Source organism: Anastrepha obliqua, chromosome 5 (genome assembly GCF_027943255.1).
Source record: "Anastrepha obliqua isolate idAnaObli1 chromosome 5, idAnaObli1_1.0, whole genome shotgun sequence".
Classification (NCBI taxonomy): Eukaryota; Metazoa; Arthropoda; class Insecta; order Diptera; family Tephritidae; genus Anastrepha; species Anastrepha obliqua.
The window spans coordinates 100686767-100708138 of NC_072896.1; the positions used below are offsets into that span (position 1 = coordinate 100686767).

Consider the following 21372-nt stretch of genomic DNA (forward strand, 5'->3'; position numbering starts at 1 on the left):
CAAAATTTGTAAAAATGTCTCCAAATTTTCTAAAGACTCTAATTAAAAAGGTTAATATTTTGATGAAGAATTCTTGCTGATTTTTTACTTTCCACAACATTTAATTTAATTTCCTCAAAAGTAAGGTGAAAAATGTGGAGAAATCATGTTCGCAGAATGTCGAGTGAACGCATAGCAGGCACGGCGATGAACGGCTGAATAATCCACACAAAACTACCAGGGCAGCCATCGAAAGTATGGCACAAATGCTGGACATATGAATCCACTGAACTACAATAAAAGTCATTCGAATATGTTTTTGTAAAAAGGAATTTTCTTAAATAAACCAGATAAAAAATGAATAAGAATAACAAAATTTTAAAATGCCATTTTTACGCTTTTTGTACGAGAATGAGCTATGCTTGCATTAAAATCATTAAAATTAAAAAGAAAAAAAAAATAGTCAAAATCTGTCAATAAGTCCCTGTGCTAGAGTTAATAAAAGCTTTATATAGGTACGTACGAGAGTAGACTATAAAAAGTTCGTTAAGTTGCAAGGACATTTTTTTAAATTCGCTATTCTTAACTTTATTATTTTTTATCATTTCCTCCTAATTTATCTCAAATCAACACATTTCTTTACTCGGTACATCCACCAACCAGTCCTCAAAAATGCGTTTTTGCAGCTTCTTCGCCCTTAACTGCGCCAATTATGTCTGCCTAGCTACCATAGAAATGTTCCCTCAAATTTTTCCTATTTTTTGAAACTAACAAAAAATTACATGGCGCCATAGCTAAAAAATATGCTGATGGGTGAGTTTTTTCCTGCCCAGAAAGCGCATTAAAGTTACTTGCCATTTCAGCAGTGTGAGCCGGTGCACTATTGTAGCTTAAAAAGCGGCGACGCAGTTCCATTTTTTCCTGTTTTTCAAAAAAATGTTTAACATATTTGGAAAACACTTTTCAGTAAGCCTTCTACTCATTTACTGCTGTCCTTATCTCCGCGAGGAGTATAGGGCCTGAGTAAGCCATTTAGCAGTTGCTATCTAAAAAGTAGCTAGAGAGTAAAATCTAAAATTTTTATCGTGTTCCGTGTGTATCCGTTCCTTTTCCTTTTAATCATCCTTAACAGGCGGTTTGCTTCTTCTTGGCTATATACCATTAGCTGCAATTTAGGTCAGGTTAGGTTGAAGCGGTTGTCCTGTCGGACACACTCAGGCTCATAGCCCATTGCGATGTCGCGTGGGGAGCTTGCCCCTATCTCTCCTCAAACCAGTGTATGTTTTTCAAAAATGTTAGAATATCTCTGATTTCTGCATAACTGAGATCTTCCAACTCATTAAAAAATTGTTTACCCAGAATAGTAAACCTGCGTCTGAATAGAGCAAGACAGTGGCATAGTAGGTGCGAGACCGTCTCTTTCTCGTCCTCATCTAGACAACTTCTACAGAAGTCATGTGTTTGCACACCCATCCTTTGGGTGTATCTACCTATTAAACAGTGCCCCGTTATGATTGAGTAGGCTAAGACTGTGTTTATTTTGGCTTGGCAGAGATTCTGTGCGTTTAGCATTGAGACTCGGTCACAGTTGACGGTCGATTCCGCAGGTGGCTTCATTACGCCATATTTCGTTCACTTTCCTTACAATTTCTTCAATGATGAGTAGCTTACATGTTTGTAAGGGTCTCCCTATGTCATTGTCTATGTTGGCTGCTAGTTAGCTTATGTACCATATTTATAATACCACAAGCTTCGTCAATTTTTGCATTCTTAATAAATTTGCTAGACCTTCCATATTCAAAACGGCCTAAGAAATACTGAATAAAAGGTAGTAAGTAGAGCTTCTTTGTGATTTTCAATTCTAACTCGTTTTGTCATATAAATTCAAATTTTTTCATATCTTAGACTTGCAGTCAAGCACAACGCGCAGTTGAGGTCGCAGTGCACTATGGCCGTATAATTAATAATTAATAATAATAATAATAGTAAAAATGATGATAATAGTACAAACGATACCAGTCCAATTCACTAGCAATAATTTCTTGTATGATGCGAGGATCTTCGTTACCTATTACCTTCACAAGCACCACATTTGTCTCGTTGGTCGAAGAGTTTGGCCATCCTTTTTGAGGTTCATCCATCATTAAAAAGTATCCAGATGAAATCTTTGATACCACTGATAAATTATTTTAAGAAAACTTGAGGAATTTATTAAAAACTGCTGCAGGTTTAAGTTAACATTCAAAGCCGTAAAGAGCGCCATTCTTACAAAAAAATTTGACTGAGTTAAAGTCAGAATTTCTACTGACCTTTCATCACTAATTTTACGTTTTCTCATCTACTTTATTACCGATTTCTCTGAAATTTAAAGTAAAGCTGTGCAAAATTATTGCAGAATAGTGGACACTATTTAAAAATTTTTCAAACACACTTAAAGTATCATCAATTACTCGAACTTTTGCTGCTCTCCTCGTAGTTTTAAGACAATTTTTTCATATGCAGAAAATGCGCAACACCGTCAGGGAAAAAAATTATTAAAAATAAAACAAGATTTTTTAGCAACCTCAGACTTGCACTTTGTTAGACTAGAATTAAATAGGCTATAAAATTGCATACCAAAAATTGTTCTAGAAATTATTATTAAAAACCTTTAAGTAGTGGTAAAAAGTTTGTGGAGTTTTTGTAATTTTTCTATAAAGTTTAAAACTTTAATTTCTTTGTTTTTTTAGATAATGAGCTACAGGTACATATATTAAAAAAAAATCGAATATTAAAAAAAGCTGAAAAATATTCGAAACTGGTCAAAATTTGCCGAAATGTTGAGACGCTATCGCTTGGCGTGGGCTGTACATCAGAATCACTTTAGTTTGAGTTTCTGCAGAAGTATTGGCCGAAAAGTTGGGACAATTAAAATCCAGAAATTTGTCAACAAAACGCAATCAAACTTAGTTAAGTGAAAAATTTTGCTACAAAATTTCATAAAAGAAAAAAAAACGAATAATCAAAGCCTATCAGTGTTTGAAAGTGCAATAATGTCTAAAAATGTTCCGAAATCTCAGACATTCACTTCACAAAAGTCATCACTGCCGTAACTGTAAGCCAGATATGCGGCCCAGATCTCCTGAAAGATTTACCAAAAGCATTGAAATTAGGCATTTAAGAAGCAAGAAACTTGGAAACTATTAGACAGCTGAAGGAGCTATTTCTTATTCATTAATCACCCCATAAAGAAGCTTTACAATATTTGCAAATGGCGTCGTACGCCAATCATATTTGACACTCTGGAAGAAGCCAGCTGCAGAAAGCAAATGACCAGAAAATAAGCAACCACCTTAGCCGAATAGGTTGGTACGTGACTTCCATTCGAGAGAGCGTAGATTCGAATCTCCGTGCGTGAAAAGCAAAATAATAGAAAGAATTTTTTCTAATAGCAGTCGTCTCTCGGCAGGCAATGGTAAACCTCTGAGAGTATTCCTGCCGTGAAAAAGCTCCTCAAAAGAAATATCTGCCGTTCGGCATCGGCTTAAAACTGTAGGTACCTCCACTTGTGAAACAACATTAAAATGCACGACACAAATAGGAGAGGGAGCTCGGCCAATATAACTCTCAAAGGTCAAAATAAAGATTTTCATCACTCAAACAAATTTTTTTTTAATAGAAAATTATTCAAAAATGAAACTGGATCATTAATTTTGCGCCACGTTGAATTAGAAAAATAAATCACATTTTATAATAATTGTTAGCATTTTATAAGCATATATAAGAAGAAGCATAAGAACAGAATTCTATCTTCTATGGAATCGGTATCAAGAAGTTATCAAGTGTACTATAGATTCATAGGGGCGTCAAGGTGCCACAGCAATCTATTAAACACGAATTTATCAAGAACAAAACCGTCTATGCAATTTTTCATGCTTCGTATGTTGGATACTGTTTAGCTGAATCTTCATTATTAGCTCCACTCACAGCTACACAAAGAAAATATTATAGTACAAAATAACAAGCACCTGCACCCGCACGCTCACCTCCCACCTGCACAGGCACCAACACCAGCATCTAATAGCTATGCAACAGAATAACCAGCTAAAACTATTTAAGCCACTAGCCTGAACTCGTCGTAATCTAATTGAAACTGCACTAAAAAGCTATGAATATCAAATAGTTAGCAAAGCATGCTCAGCAAAAGAACAGCCGCATAAAGAAAAACGTTGCACAATTTACTTGTATAGAAGCACCTGGAAAATTTCAGTTTTTTGTTCTAAGCATTTGAGTATAATTTTCGAACTGCTTGAAGGTATTTTTTCGATTATTACAATGTAAGTGCTAAAATTCCAAAAAAAAAAATGTGGAAGAGACACTCGCGCGCATATGTGTTAGTGTATATGTATACTTTTTTGATGTTTATATGCTTGTATGGTAGAAAAAGTAAAGTGAAATTTATTTATCTTAAATAGAAAAAAAAACGTATTTAAGAAATATGTGAGAGTGGCACACAAAAAATGTATTAAGTAATGGTGTAACACGCATTAAATTGTGTGCTAAAAACTTTGGCAAACTAAAAAATGAAATATGAAATGAAATAAAAAATGACATTATTTTGTGATTACGTGTGAACGATATGCTGTGTGTGTATATGTACGAATTAGTGTGTGTGCGTGTCTTGTGTTAATGCTGGATTTTTCTGCGCAGTAATTGCATTTGGGATGCTTTATAATAGACAGAACTATGTGAGTACAGCAACAAATATCATACAACCTCACCTGATAAAGCATACTTATGGGCGCACCACACGCTCAAAGCGCATGGGTAGAATAAAAAAAACATGCAAAAGGAAAAAAACTTAGAAAAATAAAAAAACAACAACCGCTAAGTGCTACTTCATCACACGCTTTTGCTCTCAACTATCCAGCGGATGCATAGTGTGTGTGTGTGTGAGTATATGGTGATTTTTTCCGTTTGTCATCGGACGCTGTTGAGTAGGATGCGGATGCGCTATGAAAATAATGCATTCCCCTTCCTCTGTCTATCTCTCTTTCTTCCTCTCTCTCTCTGTCTTTATTTCACTCTCCCTCAGCGTGCAAGTGTTGTGTACGTGTGTGAGTGTGCCATATTACTTTTATTTCACTATCTACCTGTTTTTGATTTCACTTTTTCCACCTTTTCCGCCATTTATTTCTTTTATAGCTTAGATTTTTTTTCATTAGATGAGCCGGGCCAGCCTATGCATTGTGTTGTCTGCGCCACGAAAGCTGACAGTAGGCATATCCGAGACGTTTTTATTTTTATTTTTTTTATTTTTGTTTTTTATATTTATTTTCCAACATAAACCGCGCTATCCCTTGTGGCATTTAGCAGTGGATGCAGCAGCAGTCGCATAAAAAATACTTCTGAGTGCACTTACAAGCGCAACAACAATAACAACATGTGCTACAAAAACACTCAATGGCAGCAAGACTACTTATGAAAATATTATTACGACTATTAGTATGACGACAAGTCGTGGCCTCTTCTTGCCTCAGGCCAGTATTCATTCATTCTCCTATTAACCACAGTCACGCCACCGCAAATATGCTTGGCTATTTTTTGTTGCAGTAATGCACAGTTTCATACACATGCTTGTGTGTTTATATTGTTTTTGTTTTTTTCTTAACATTTGTCGTTCTGGCCCACAGTCAACATCATGTTTACTTACCATTACCATTATCCTCTTTGGTGTATGAACACACACATACACACCCACACATGGATGCAGGAATACTATGCTCCTATGTGAATTGTTTTCATTGCATTTTTACGCGCACACAATTTACATGCTTACTTTGCAACAAGCAACAACAATAATAACGCGCTGCAATAGCAATAACAAACGTTTTCTGTTGTGTTTTGTGTTTTTTTTGTATTCTACTGTGTGCCATAATAGCTTGAACAAGGAAAAAAGCTTTGTAATAACAACACTACAGCAAGTAGGCAAACAAAGCGCATAAAGCCACAGTGTTGATGCGCAATGTGATACCGATAGTGTAGTTTAGCGCAATTCTCTGTTGCGCAACAAAAAATTGTAGCTTTCATGTGAACAGGGAATTTGCACTTTAATGGTTTGGTTAGATTTTTTCAGTCCTACAAATTACTTGCAGGCAGCCTCCGTGGCGCATCTCAATGCCCGCTTGGCATATCAAATTTGTTGCTCTAAAGGTGGGTGCCAACTCCGAATGGACGATGGTTTTTAAGCGAAAATTTTTCATAGCAGAAACACACTCGATAATTTGCTATTGCTTGCTATGTGTGAATCGGTATTTGAAAAAAGTTTTTCTATCATTTGATGTTTCATGCCTCCAGTGGGTGTTGCGAATGGGAGGTAGACGATTAGTAGTCACGCACAAACTCAGAAGTACCTCTTTATAAAGCGGAGGCATAATTTATTATAACTTTGGACCTCTTTACGACGAAAAAGTCACTGTTTGGGCGGCATTAGTGCGAAAATGATTATAGGGCCGTTTTTCTTCTAAAACGAAGATGGTCAAGCTATTACCGTCAATCAGGAGCGTTATCGCGATATGATAACCACTTTTGTGGTCGAAAACGTAAGAGGCAGTTCTGGTTTCAACAAGACAAGAGGTTTCAACCACACACAGCTTGCTTAACGCTACATGACTTCTTCTGGTGGGGATATTTAAAATTAAAGGTTTATATTAATAAGCCAAAGACCATAGAAGAGCTCAAGAACAACATCCGTGAGGAAATAGCCGCCATTCCAGCCGAAATGTTAGCTAAAACTATGGAAAATGATGCAAAACGGGCATAATACGCCGTACAGGCTCAAGGCGGCCATTTTAGAGATATCATATTCAAAAAGTGATGTCAACAAATCTACTTGAACCAAATAAAATGATTGCTATCGTCAACATCAAAAAATTGTGTTTTTCTTTGATTTAAAAAAAAAACACATGGATCCGTCGAATATGGGCAACCCTGTAGAAGTTTACATTCAGGTGGAATAGTTTGTATGTACTGGATCCGGGACTCGAAGGGTAACCAATTAAAAAGGCCATAAATTTAGTTTGGAAAATAATTTTTTTTCTATTCAAAGTAAAAAAAAGTGTGCAAATAATACAAAATCAAGAATCAATTTACTTTTGCTCGATATGACCACCTTTTGCCTTGACTATGGCCTTGAGACGGTCCAGAAACGAATCGCCAGCTGCCCGAATGTGACTTGCAGGTATTTTGGCCCACTCGCGGACAATGACTTTTTCAGCACCTCGAGACTGATGAATCTTTTAGTTCGGTCCTTGCTCTCCAAAATGGCCCAAAGAGAATAATCCATCGGATTCGTGTCTGGTGAATTTGAGAGCCATTGTGTGGACGTTATGAAGTTCGGAACGTTGTGTTTTAGCCATTCTTGGTGCACTCGAGCTTTGTCAGACGGTGCCGAGTCCTGTTGAAACGTCCATGGTCTGCCACCGGAATGTTTGTCTGCCCACGGCTTCAAAGCATTTACCTTAACGCCAGGCTCGATGCGGTTAGAGCGGCCCAAACCATTACCTGTTGTGGATATTGCCTCCTGGTGGCCAATCGATGACTCAAATTCTCGTATGAACGATCGGTCATCTATCGTTTTGCGAGTTTACGAATTGCTCAATTTGACAAAATTTTCTGGTCAGAAAACACAATGTTCGGGAATTTACCGCTTTCGGCCAAGCGAAGCAACTCCTTCGCTCTCTCAAGTCTGACTTGTTGCTGCTTTGGTGTGAGATCATGCGCCTTATGGATCTTGGCTTGATTTTGAGATCATTTTTCAGTATGCGGCGGTTGCTACGGTCAGATATTTTCAGTTCTTTTGTCATTTGATTGGCATTTCGTCGCGGATTTCGCTCAAGTTGCTTCTTCACATTTTGAACCATTTCATGTGACGGTGCAGTCTTTTGATGACCACCACCATGACGATTCGCGATGCTACAAGTATCTTTATAACGAGTAATGGTGCGATAAAAAAAAACTTTATTTACTTTAAGGTGCTTGAGCTCGTGAACAATCGCTAGTTGTGATTTTCCAGCAAATATAATGCAATGACACTATTACGTTTGAAATCCATTACTGATTTTCTTTTTTAGCGTTTACTCACGGCAAAATGCTCACTTGCGCTTGTAAACAATACTCTGGACTGTCATTTAAACAGCTAACAGACAGCTGCACGTGCATCAGCCGCACGAGAAGTCTGAAGTTGGTTACACTTCGAGTGCCGCACTCTGTATATGTTTTTTTTTTAAGAGGAAGCATTGCTAGCCTTTACCACGCCAGTGTGGCGCTTTAACTCAAACTAAACCGCCTACCGTCATTGCTTAGAATTCGGGTAAGTTTTCCGCTATATCCGTTATAAGGCAATGATGTTATTCAAAAGGATACTTTAGCTAATAACGAACTTCACAAATTTCAGGATCTCGAGATTAGGATTTAAAATCCCGAAATTTTTGGAGTATTAAAATGATCGTATATTGAATGACTAAGCACTTACTTTGCTCTGAGTGAGTCATGTATGTACATATGTGTTTGCAAATATCCAAACTTCTTCAGCCCATAAGAGGTAACCGATAATGGCTTTATGATACAATCCTACTGCCTACATATTTCTTATTATTTTCTTTTTATTGCATTTACAAAGAAATGCTTCATTTGGTTTTTCAACTATTATCGGGCACAGCGCATACGTTCTGACAATTTGTGAGAATTAACTTCAGGCAACCTGAAAAATCGCTTGTATATCAGTTTAAAATAATAGCGGTTAGACACCCACGTTGGAAATTTACAGTAGATACACCTCGATATACATGCGAGTACGAGTACATTGCCAGAATCAAGCGTACATAAGTAAACTCATAAGTAACAGCATAAGTGTCGCCCATATGTGTCGCCATTAAATTCACATTTAAAATATGCGCTTGCACGATCCACCACCATACCAACGCCAACAACCGCGCAATTATTTTTTTTCGCTATACATGCAGCTACATACACACATACTTGCGCATAGAAATGTAAACGCTTGCATTGACACTTGTTCTTGTTTTTTATTTTTTATTTTTTTTTTTTGAATGTTGTCCGATTGTTGCTCACCCTTTACTTGTATTCAATTGCGTGCGTGTGAGGGTGTTTCACTCGCAACAACTTCGCGCTATTCTATGCGCATTTTGCGTGACTATACAGCTGAAATTGTCCATTAAAATATTTAAAATTCTCTCGAAATATTGTATGTTTGCAAATAATTTTATGCCAACAACTGCAAATTCATGAAATATCACAGAAAATTGCGCGGGGGCATTGGTTTGCCGGGGATTGCACATGCACAAGTTGCCATACACTTGAATGCGGTGGAGCATTTCCCGAACACATACGCAAATCCAACACCTTTCGCTTACATACATATGAATGTGTATGAGCGGAGAGGGTCAGGTATTTAGGTATGTACAGGCACCCACACAACTACTGCAATTTTGTGATCAAGCCTCAGGCCAGCAAGTTGGTATGCGACATGTCGCTGCTCAAATGCCACTGCTCCACTTTCGCTGAGCAAACTACAAATGTATGCTCACTATTGCTGCGCTTCCAATTTCATCTACTTCATGCACTGCATACCTACATACAAACAACCACATGCATATCTATGCAGTGACTATACAAACGCAATGCTCCGCATTTTGGCCTGTTGCTCTGCACTCTTGTACTTGCTTGCGAAAGAGGTCACACGCTTCAGGGCAGATTGCGCTTTTGCTCAAATATTTGCGCTTGAAATAGTATTCTCAATGTGTGCGTGTGTGTGTGTGTGTGTGTAATATATGAATAGATGGCAATACATGGATAGATGGGTGTGCGTGCTGGAATTGTCGATAGATGAGGACACAAGAAACTATTTCCAGAGCGATTTACTTAATTCAAATTAAATAAAATTTCAGAAATAGCAAATATTCAAATGATCAATAGAAGGAGATATTCGATTCTTATTATTTTTATAATATAAAAGGAAATACTTGATCGTCCCTTGATATTTGCTAGTCTCTGAATTAGATTTGATGTCGGACAGCCAATCGGTTCTGAAAGCCTTGAAGCTTCACATTCAAGTCAAAAGTCCTAATAGAGTGTAACTCAACAAACTGGCGACTCATAATCAAGCCTCACTGATTTGGGTACCAGGACATGAGGGACACGAAGGAAACGAGAAGGCAGATTTTTATATGCCAAAAAAGGAGTAGAAGGACTATTTATTGGACCGACCCCATTTTTCGGCTTTAACGAAAATAATATGTATAAAACAGGAAACCAAAAAAAGCATCCAAACTAAAATCACGGAACACTGGAACGCTACTAGCGGGTTTCAGTGTTCCATAGACTCCTCTTCATCACTTCAGAAGCTGCATAATCTTGTACTAGATAATCCTATTGTGTTAAAGTGTTTATTACAGGCAAAGTCACCTGTAAGTTCTCCACAGAATAATATGAGGTGCTTTTTATGTAGGGTTAGATCAGAGTTTGCTCTATTGGCATTGAAGTTCAAAAACTTTTTGGAGCGATTAATCACCAACTGTGTGGCATTAGGCCACAGGAGACACAGAATCCTGGGCGCGTACCTACTAGATGAGGAAGACCTACAATTGCGCCCTCCTAAGGACCTAAGGAGCTGGTTCGATTCCTCGATATACTAAAAAATTATAATTAAGTAATTAGGGGCGCACAATAGATCAGTCTGGTCGCAGTGTATAAAGGCTTTAGCCTAACCCGTGCAACCATTACCATTGCCATTAGATTTGATTTGGATTAACCGAAAATAGCTTTGTAATTATGCTAAACTGGGCTCATGAAAGCGCTAGTAGAAGATAGGCTAGGTTTATTAACCCTTTTATGATGTCCATTTCTTTCTTAATAAGCTTGAGAAAATGTATACAAAAATTTAGTATAAAATTTATCCATTCTCAATACATTTAATTCAAAAATGGATCATCTTAGTCTAACACAGTACAGTCCAGTACTAACAAAGAATATCGTTGTTGTTGTTGTTATTGTAGCAGCATAAACAGTCCTTGGCCGAATATAAATCCAGGTCGTTCCGGTTACGTAGAACCGACTGTCGTGGGAACAACAAAGTGTATTGTAATATTCTTGTGCTCTGCAGATAAAGGGCGCATATTGCATGGCGATTGATATCTAGTAAATGATGGTCACATGTTGTCCATGCAATTTGTTCCCTGTAATCACTTACAAGGTCCAGGCTTCTCTGCTTTCTATAATTCGGGTTTTCCTACGTACTTGCTCTATTGTTGAGTGTTTCGCTCGCAAGCCGAATTTATGCGTTGTTATTAATTTTCTTTTTTCGATGATATGATTGTTTCGATTTATTAGAAGCTTTTCCAATAGCTTGGAAATCGTTGGAAGGAGAAATATTCGGCGGTATGATAAAACGTCGCTCACTGAAGTGACCTGATTTACTACTTTGTTAAAATATTCGACATTTTTGACGTCCAGTATTATCTATTCCGTTGCACTTTAGCATACATATTCAAATATTTTCTTATGAATTGCCATAAAAAACGTCTGGTGTCGGTGATATTTACACAAAATTTCGCTCAACATAAATGCATATCTTTTTAGTTCTATTTGAAGTGAAACATTTGCTATTAACGTTGAAAATTAAATGAGTGAAAACTAAGTAAAAAATTGTCTAAATCTCTTTGACACTGATGTTTTTATTAAAACTGAATATGTAAATAAAGTTTAATATGCAAACTTAGTTCTAAATTTATTAAAATTTGTCTGCAAACTTATCTATTAAACCAACCCAACTAGCATTTTTTTCTTTTAATTACATAAAGTATTAAATATTTCAGTAAATTTACGATATATTTTTGAGGTGCATTTGTGCGAGTTTGCAAGAGTATGTATGTACATGCATGAGAGTATGAGAGATATTGATCAGAGATATCGGTGCTACATAACAGAGTGTATTAAGAACTGTACTGTAGAGCTGAGCTCAAGCGGTACACAACACGAGTGTGAGTTGGCAAGTGCATGTACATGCTTGGGAGTAAGAGAGAGGGAGTAAGGGAATTAGAGTTAGAGTTAAACTGCAGTCAATCGGTACATAATACTTGTGTGAGTTTAAAAGTGTATGTACGTTTAAGGGAGGCAGAGACATATTGGTAAGAGGTATCGGTGCTGCATAACAGAGTGTAAAGCTTACTGATAAGCTGTTTTCAAGCGGTACACAACACTTGTGTGAGTTTGAAGGTGTATGTACGTGTATGATGGGAGTGAGAGAGATGTTGGTCAGAGTGTACAGCTTCTGTTAAACTGCTGTCAAGTGATACAGAGCGCTAACTTATAAAAGTAAACCTAACATAAAAGTATATGAAAATAGGTTATTTATCAAAAAAAAAATATATATATATCCGAACAAATATTTGCTAATTAATAAGTTATTAATCACTAGGCAACTATTTTTAGTACTAAAAGTTATATTAGAAAACAAAAAACTAAGCGTTAATTTGAACCAGAAATTAAATACGTGTGGGTTAGCTATTTTTAATATTAAAAGTTATGTGTATGATAAATTTGAATGTAGCCATATTGTATGTACATTCGAATACGCAAATGAAATTTATAAACTAAAACTATTTTACGTATTTAATTTAACAAGCGAGAGATTTTTGTTGTGCAAGTAGCAGCTAAACTACACAATACGTTGAAAATTTAACTAGAAACATTTTTAAAATGATAACTAAGCTGCAGCAAAATATAGTTCAGTTAAATCCTACCAAAAAGTTGAACTACAACGAATATTAGGTTAAAATAATTATATAAAAATTTATTTGCAAATAGTAGTAAATTAGAACGCAAAATAGCTGCAAATAATTGCAAATATTTTCAACCATTTACAACTTTTACAAATACATGCCATACACGCGAACTTTACCTAGCCATTTCACACATACACCAATACACACACACACATGCCCATGCAATTGGTAAGCAGCTGCTCCTCATACACACACACGCACACACCGAAACCCACCAACCAACTCATTAATTGGCATTTATAAAGGTTTTTTGTGTACATACACAATCATATACATACATATGTATGTACATACACCAGTGTGTACAAAGTAGATTGAGTCAATGCAAAATGTACATACAGGAAGAGCAACAAATGCGTGTAGAAAGCAAAAATTCACATTTAAAAGAAAATATGTACCAGTAAAAACACCCAACAAATAAATCACCTAAAAAAAAGAAATTGTGATAAAAAAAAACGATGAACACAACTCATTTACTCTCTCATCGCGCCATCTGTAATAAATTAAAAACCCGTCCTCAAAATTCAATTCCACTCGCAAATATATATCGTATATACTCGTATACTTGCGGGCATTATCCAAACAATTCCCTACCTTTGCATTCCTCGAGTTCATATTTCCACTTGATCCGCCATTTACCGTGGAGCTTATAACTTTTGTGTACATTTTTTAACTCTTTGTTTTTTGAAACCACTTTCCCAAAACCACTTGTTTTAACAATTTTGTATTTTTGTGCGGCGTATCACTTGCGCGTGGCAATAAGTGAAAAAATGTCGCTCCCATGTGTTGCACGCCGCCCTCTTAAATATTTGTGTTACTTTTTTTTTGCTTCATTTTATCAAATTCCGTTTGTAATGTGTTTGTTTGAAGCAGTAAAGCGAATTGTTTCTGTTGCTCTTTTCTTAAACGCAAATGAGCAACTACCTTTTGTGTTGTGCTTTCACCTGAAGTTTTTATTCCAGCTTCCTAACCCTGCCCACGGGCATAAATACTTTTAAAATGGCAATTACATATTTTGATGCCCATTTTGCAATATTTTATTTTATTTTATTTTTTTTTGTTTGTTTATTTTGTTGAATCACACATGTCTTATGTTCGTCTGTTAAAAGGTATCGACTTTTTAACAAAAAAAAAAAAAAAATCCTTAAAAAGTTTTCGCACATTCACAATTTACACTCTTCTCGTTTTTCAATACTCACATCTGATTTACGCACTTTTTCATATAAAAAAAAAATTTATATAAATATATTGCAAATATATGCGCCATAATTTTTTGTATTTTGTTATGACGCATGTGCATTAATAAATATACATACAAATGTTTCTTTGTTTTCTAAATAAGAAAAACATCAGTTTTTATAATTTTGTACTAAAAATTTAATTTTCTATTCAACTAAGTATTTTGTATTTAGTTATTTCCTGATACTTAGTTATTAATTAGACTTTAACACACATCTAAATTCGTACAAATATTTCGGATACACTTATCAACAAATTTTTTTTGTGATTCCTATGCAGCACGCAAACGAACTCACAAGAAAATAATTTAAATCAACCGCCTCCAAAAAACTCTGCTGGTATGAAAATACAACCATTTGAAGCGAGTTTTTCATACCAACATCAACATTAAATAAAATAACATAAATTTACAGATACACCGGCAATTCTAATTCCAACTGATTAAGTAACGCGTACTCAGTAGTTTGCTCTAAAAATCTGTTCGGCTTCCAGTAACCCTTGAAGCAAAAGAAAATGTTAGCCTATCATTCGGCTACAACTATTCGAAACAATACTGTAATTTATGCATTTTTTGTTACTTAAAATGTGTACTTTCACATCCAAATATTTCACAAATTCCGCGCATAATTTGCAAACTTGTCAAATCAGACAAATTTTTCGAGAAAGCGCTGAAAAAATATTAATTCAATTCCAATAAATATTTGCACGAATTTACTAAACATACAAGTATTTACCTAACAACAAGTCCAGCAAGCCAACAATGAAATATGACAAATAGAAATAAATCTCTTTTTTGATTTTTGAAATGCCTTAAACACTGATTGGATGTTGGTTGTGCCAATTAAATTTTTTCCATACCACTTTGTCATATTTCATGTCTTACTGGTCCTAAATGTAATTTACTAATTTTTTTAATTCTTTTTCTTATTTGTCACATCATTTCGCCCAGTTTACTAATATTTTCTACTTTCTATGCTCAATTCCTTTTCGACGCTCGCGCCTTTAGTTCGGGTATTGAGGGCAATCCGACTGTGTTTTATCGTCTAATGCCTGGGTCCACTGCACAAACGAATAAGTTTCACACATTTTACTTGCAACAAAGACCGGATAATGGGGATACGTGGGCTGATATAAAGGTGAATCATCCGCTGGACTACGAGAGTATAAAGGAATATAATCTAACAATACGTGTGGAGGTAAGCAAGAATTGAAAGTTGTAGTTTATATTATTGTAATTTAGAAAGTGTTGCGGAAATTGCAACTTTTGATAATAAAGTGGAGTGTATAAATAAACAACCGGTTTGAATCTCTGCAAGATAATTTATTGAATATGCAAATGTTCTGCGCACTTCTGCTGTACAATTCCGACTGACTCCCGCTATCCTCAAAGCATACATACATACATAAAACCAATGCACATAAGTACATAGGTACACACAAATATATATCATATTGCTCTAATACATAATAATAATATCAAGAGAGAACTAAAGGGTGTGTCGCGTGGTTACTGCTCATTCTCCCCCCCCGCTGGAGGACTCCGGTCCTACTGAGTTTGGGAGTAGGATCTCAGTAGGACCGGAGTCCCTTTGATGTTTTCACCGTCACTACTCTGATCTTATTATCTGCGCTGGGATGTAATTTAATGCCTTTTGCGAGCACCCACTGTGACTGCGATACATTTGCCTCTCTGAGAATAACAATGTCTCCAAGTTTAAAATTCCGCTCATCTTTTCGCCATTCATGTCTTTGTTGTAAGCTCGTGAGATACTCAGAGTGCCATCTATTCCAAAAACCCTGCGCCATATGTTTCACTTTGTCCCACTGCTTCAAGGGACTTGTATTTACAGCAGGATCGACAGGCGCCTCAGTTCTTGCGGCGAATGGATGACCGATTAAAAAATGAGCTGGAGTAAGTGCATCAATTTCCCCATCGTTACTGAGACACAGCGGCCTGGAATTAAGAACTGCCTCAATTCGAGTGAGTAACGTATAAAATCGTTCATAAATTAAAGCAATCTGGCCAATTACGCGCTTTAGATGTGTTTTGACTGATTTGACGCCACTTTTCCAGGGACCACCGAAATAGGTGAGGAAGGTGGTATAAAATGCCAATAAATATTATTGCGCGCAAAATAATCAGCTATGTCGGAACTGTTATTCTGTTTGCTCACGATATATTGGATTTCGCCGAGGCTCTGCTTTGCTCCCAAAAAGTTAGTCGCATTGTCTGACCATATCTCCATCGGTTTGCCACGGCGTGATGTAAATCGATCTAAAGCGCCGATGTATGATTGGGTCGTAAAGTTTCCGACTAACTCTAGCTGAATATCCTTTGTTATGAAGCAAACGAACAACGAAATGTAGCCCTTTACCCGTCGAGGTATCTTGCCAATCTCTACTTTAGGAAGAAATGGGCCTGTATAATCACAACCCACTTTACTGAAAGCTCGCCGAAACCGTACTCGCTCCATGGGTAAGTCAGCCATCAATTGATGTTGCTTAGTTTTTCGTAACTTGAAGCAGGTAATACAATCACGCACAATACGTCGTGCGATGTTGCGTGCACCCAGAATCCAATACTGCTGCCTTATTATAAAAATCAAGTGATTCACGCCGACATGTAGATGCGCTAAGTGCATATATTTAAAAATAATTCCGGTGACGATACGCTTCGCTGATAATATTACAGGATGTTTAATGCTGAATGTCGCCGATGAGCTTCCTATGCGACCTCCCACTCTCATTATCTCTCATTATCTTTACATTTTATTGCAAAATATACCCTAATATAATCGTTTTCGTCTGATAATATAGAAAAACTGTAACCACTTTAAAAGCTGATGAAAAAAAAAAAAATGGTGGGTAATGTGGCCCAGAGTATTCGGGTAAAGTGGGCCACTAGATAAAATCACCAAAAACTATTGTAAAAATTTATGATGAGTCAATGAATTTATTCATATATTTTCTTTAACTAAGTTAACGACCTTCTTGGTTGAGTATTTGAAAAAAAAAAAGATTAAACATTCTGTGTAGCAGATGGCCGCTGTAGCCGAATGGGTTGGTGCGTGACTACCATTCGGAATTCACAGAGAGAACGTAGGTTCGAATCTCGGTGAAACACCAAAATTAAGAGACACATTTTTCTAATAGCGGTCGCCCCTCGGCAGGCAATGGCAAACCTCCGAGTGTATTTTTGCCATGAAAAAGCTCCTCAGAAAAATATCTGCCATTCGGAGTCGGCTTGAAACTGTAGGTTCCTCCATTTGTGCAACAACATCAAGACGTACACCACAAATAGGAGGAGGAGCTCGGCCTAACACCCAAAAAGGGTGTATGCGCCAATTATATTATATATATATATTTGTAGAGCAGATGGTGGAAATTTGTGTTTCTCATACTCTTGCTCAAGTTAATCGAAAAACTTCTTTAGATTTTCTTTTGTGAAACCCATTGCTATATTAAAAGACGTCCCGTTGGAAAGCGAAAACTAAACTCATTTTCTGTGCCTGCGCAGGAATCCATGCAGCCAACCTTTCCCTGAACATTGCTTAAGGACAGAAAATTTGCTTGGCACTTTATTTCTTTCCGCCATTTGAAAAGCCAGGAAAAGAATATCGTGTCCTGTGAGGCCACAAAGTTTTGATTCCATTTCTAATGCATATTTGACAATGTCTTTTGCTGTGGCTTCGTCCAGTATTGGCTTACATCCAAGTGGGGTTTTTAAAAGCAGGCTAGGAGATGCATTACTCCTTGGCATTCTTTGCAATGTGAAACGCGGTACATCAAAAGTTTTTGATGCAAAAAGTGTGACCATCTCCTCATTCCTAACATCTACATACAAGGGCTTTTTTCATCTTACCGGGGTCCCATTTCCTTATTTCTCCATTTTTGGCTAGTCTAATTATGTATAGTTGGGAAATACAAAACAGGAAAACTAACGAGAATTAGGAAAATACTAAGGGAGTAATTTGGGTTACTAGTTCACAATACTCGACGCCGACTAGCCCACATGAGCCACTGCACCACTTACAAGATAAAAGTATTGCAAACTTTTGTTTAAATAATTTAAAAAGAGTTCTTTACCGCATTAAAAAATGCAGAATGTAATAATTCTATCCGAAATTTCACACTCTAAAATAATCACTTGCTAAAAAATACCCTTAATATTACACGCCACTGAAAAACAAATCGACTGCACTTCACAAACTATTTTGATCAACTGCTCATCAGTAAAGAGTCCAATTCAAAAGGCGAGCAGCATAAAACATCCGTTATATGAATTTTCAAGTTCATAAGCAATAATTCTAGTGCATGTTCGTTATTATGAAAAATACAAACGTTGACCTCATTACCCGAATAGCCCACAATACCCGATCTTACTCTATTAATTTCGAAAGCAATTGAAAGCTTTATTTAAAATGAATTTCGAAAATAATTGAAGAAAATATTTGATTTTAAATAAAAATAAAAATAAAACTTTAAATAATATTTTATATTAATTTTGAAAATACCTCAAAATCATAAAATTTAATTGATTTTGACATTAGTTTTAAAAATTTTTGAAAACTGTATATAGTTTAATTTTGAAGCAAATTAATTTTTCTTTTCGAAAGTAATTAATTTATATTTATTGAAAATTCGAAAAGCACTTGAAAGTTATATTTTTTTAATAATTGAAATCTATGTTTTATGGTTTTCCCAAAAACAATTGAAAACTACATTTAAAATTAATTTAAAAAATATTTGAAAATTTCATTTTATATTTAAAACTAATTGCAAAACAACTAGAATTTTATTTACAACTCGTTTTAGAAGCAATTCAGAATTATATTTAATAAAAATTCCAAAAACTCTCGAAAAATATAAATTATAATAAAAGTTATATGTAAAATTAGTTTGAAAAATTATAAAAGATTCTACATAAATTAGTTTTGAAGCAAATTTTAAATTTTAAATTTATATTAATTTCAAAAGTATATTCAATAAAAATTCCAAAAGCATCTGAAAAGTGTATTTTTTATTAATTTCGAAAATAATTCAAAATTATTTTTTTTTGTTTTTTTGGTCTTTCCAAAACCAGTTACAATTACAAAATACATTTGAGTTAATTCCAAAGACACTTGAAAATTATGTTTACAATTAAATTAAAAAACACGCGAAAAGTATATTTAAAATTAGTTCTAAAAGAAGACGAAGATTGCAAATAATTTCGAAAATAGTTAAAAATTTTATTTAAAATTAATTTTGAAAACAATTTAAAATAAATTTAAATTTAATTTCGAGGGCAATTGAGAGTTATTTTAATAAAATTTTCCAAATTTCATGTTAATTTCGAAAGCAATTGAAGTTATATTTAAAATTAATTAAATTTTTTTTTGAAAATTCTATAGAAATTAACTTTGAAATAAATTTAAATATTCTTTTTTATATTGAATTCGAAACTAAGTAAAAGTTATGTCAAATAACGTTCCAAAAACTCGCGAAAGTTATATATTTTTAAATTTCGAAAATAGTTGAAAGCTATATATTTTGGTCTTTCCAGCAACAAATGAAAAATGCATTTAAAATTAATTCGAAGAATAATTGAAAAATTCATTTAACATTTATTCCGAAAAGAATTGATAAATACATTTAAACTTTATTTAAAAAACAATTGAAAATTTTATTAGATATTCATTTCGAAACTATGAATAAGTTCGTGCGGTTTTTTTTCGAAATTTGAAACTTTATTGACGTAAAATGGTTACAAATTTAATATTCAAAGTATTGTCCATCGCTTACTACTACTTTTTCCCATCTTTCTGGCAATTCACGGATTCCCTTTGTGAAAAATTCGGTCGGTTTTGCCGCAATCCACGAATCGATCCATTTTTTGACTTCATCGTAATTACGGAAGTGCTGGTCAGCCAGGCCATGTTGCATCGATCGGAAGAGATAGTAATCGGATGGCGCAAGGTCTGGACTATACGGCGGGTGGCGTAGGACATCCCATTTGAGCGTTTCTAAGTATGTTTTGACCACTTGTGCAACATGTGGCCGAGCAAAATAACTTTGTCGTGTCTATCGGCGTATTGCGGCCGTTTTTCTCGCAGTGCTCGGCTCAAACGCATCAATTGTCGTCGGTAGACATCCCCCGTAATCGTTTCATTCGGTTTCAGTAGCTCATAATACACAACACCCAGCTGGTCCCACCAGATACACAGCATAACCTTCAGGCCATGAATATTCTGCGCCGACGTCGATGTTGAAGCATGGCCAGGGTATCCATACGTTGCCCGACGTTTTGGATTGTCGTAATGGACCCACTTTTCATCGCCAGTCACAATTCGATGCAAAAAACCCTTTCTTTTGTGCCGTTGAAGCAGTTGTTCGCATGCCATAAAACGGCGTTCAACGTCTCTTGGCTTCAATTCATACGGCACCCAATGGCCTACCTTTCGGATCATTCCCATGGCTTTTAAACGTTTGGAAATGGTTGATTGATCAACTCCCAAAGTTTTTGCAACCTCTTCTTGCGTTTGAGCCGGATATTGATCGAGCAATTCCTCCAATTCGGTATCCATGAACTTTGGCGGCGCATCCTCGCGTTCTTCGTCTTCCAAGCCAAAATCACCACTTTTAAAGCGTGCAAACCACTTCTGGCACGTTCGCTCAGCTAGAGCATGCTCACCATAAACTTCCACCAAGATACGATGACTTTCGGCTGCTTTTTTCTTCATATTAAAGAATTCCCCGCAAAAACACATTATTTGGCACGAAATTCGACATTTTCAAGTGTGGTAAAAATATTGTTGTTTACGCTTCAAATAAAAAACTTATACTGACGTTTGTGCCTTACGACAGTAGCTCTCCAATGAATGTTTGGAAATGTGGATCGATGGAATAATAATCAAGTTACGCCATCTGTTGTAAAACCGCACGAACTTATTCATAGTCCTATTATAAAATTAATTTCGGAAACAATTCAAAAGTATTATTTTTGTAATTTCCTTCTAATTCCTAGCACAGCTCAAAAAAAACCTATATTTTGTATTAATTATATATTAAAGTGTATTCAATAACAGCATTAAATTACTTTAAATTATATGTAGAATTAATTGCGAAAAGTTGATTGCGAAAAATTGATATTAATTTCGAAAATAATGCGATTTTGTTCCATATTTCCTATATGGAATGGGTTACGCCGAAATTGTTGATACAAGCAGAATTAAATAAAAACCAATTTAAATTTTTAACTACAAGCTGATGGCAAGCGATTGCTCTCACTACATTTATTGCGCTGTAACCTTAACAAAATTTATCTATTTAA

General features: G+C 35.6%; 1 protein-coding gene across 1 annotated transcript in view; it reads left to right on the plus strand.

Moving 5' to 3' along the window:
- The window catches only part of LOC129247914 (neural-cadherin-like), a 110434-nt gene that overhangs the window by 49763 nt on the left and 39299 nt on the right, over positions 1 to 21372 (plus strand). Inside the window, exon 8 of the mRNA XM_054887283.1 lies at positions 15067 to 15256. Within this exon, the coding sequence (XP_054743258.1) occupies positions 15067 to 15256 (190 nt within the window). The remainder of the gene's footprint in view (positions 1 to 15066; positions 15257 to 21372) is intronic.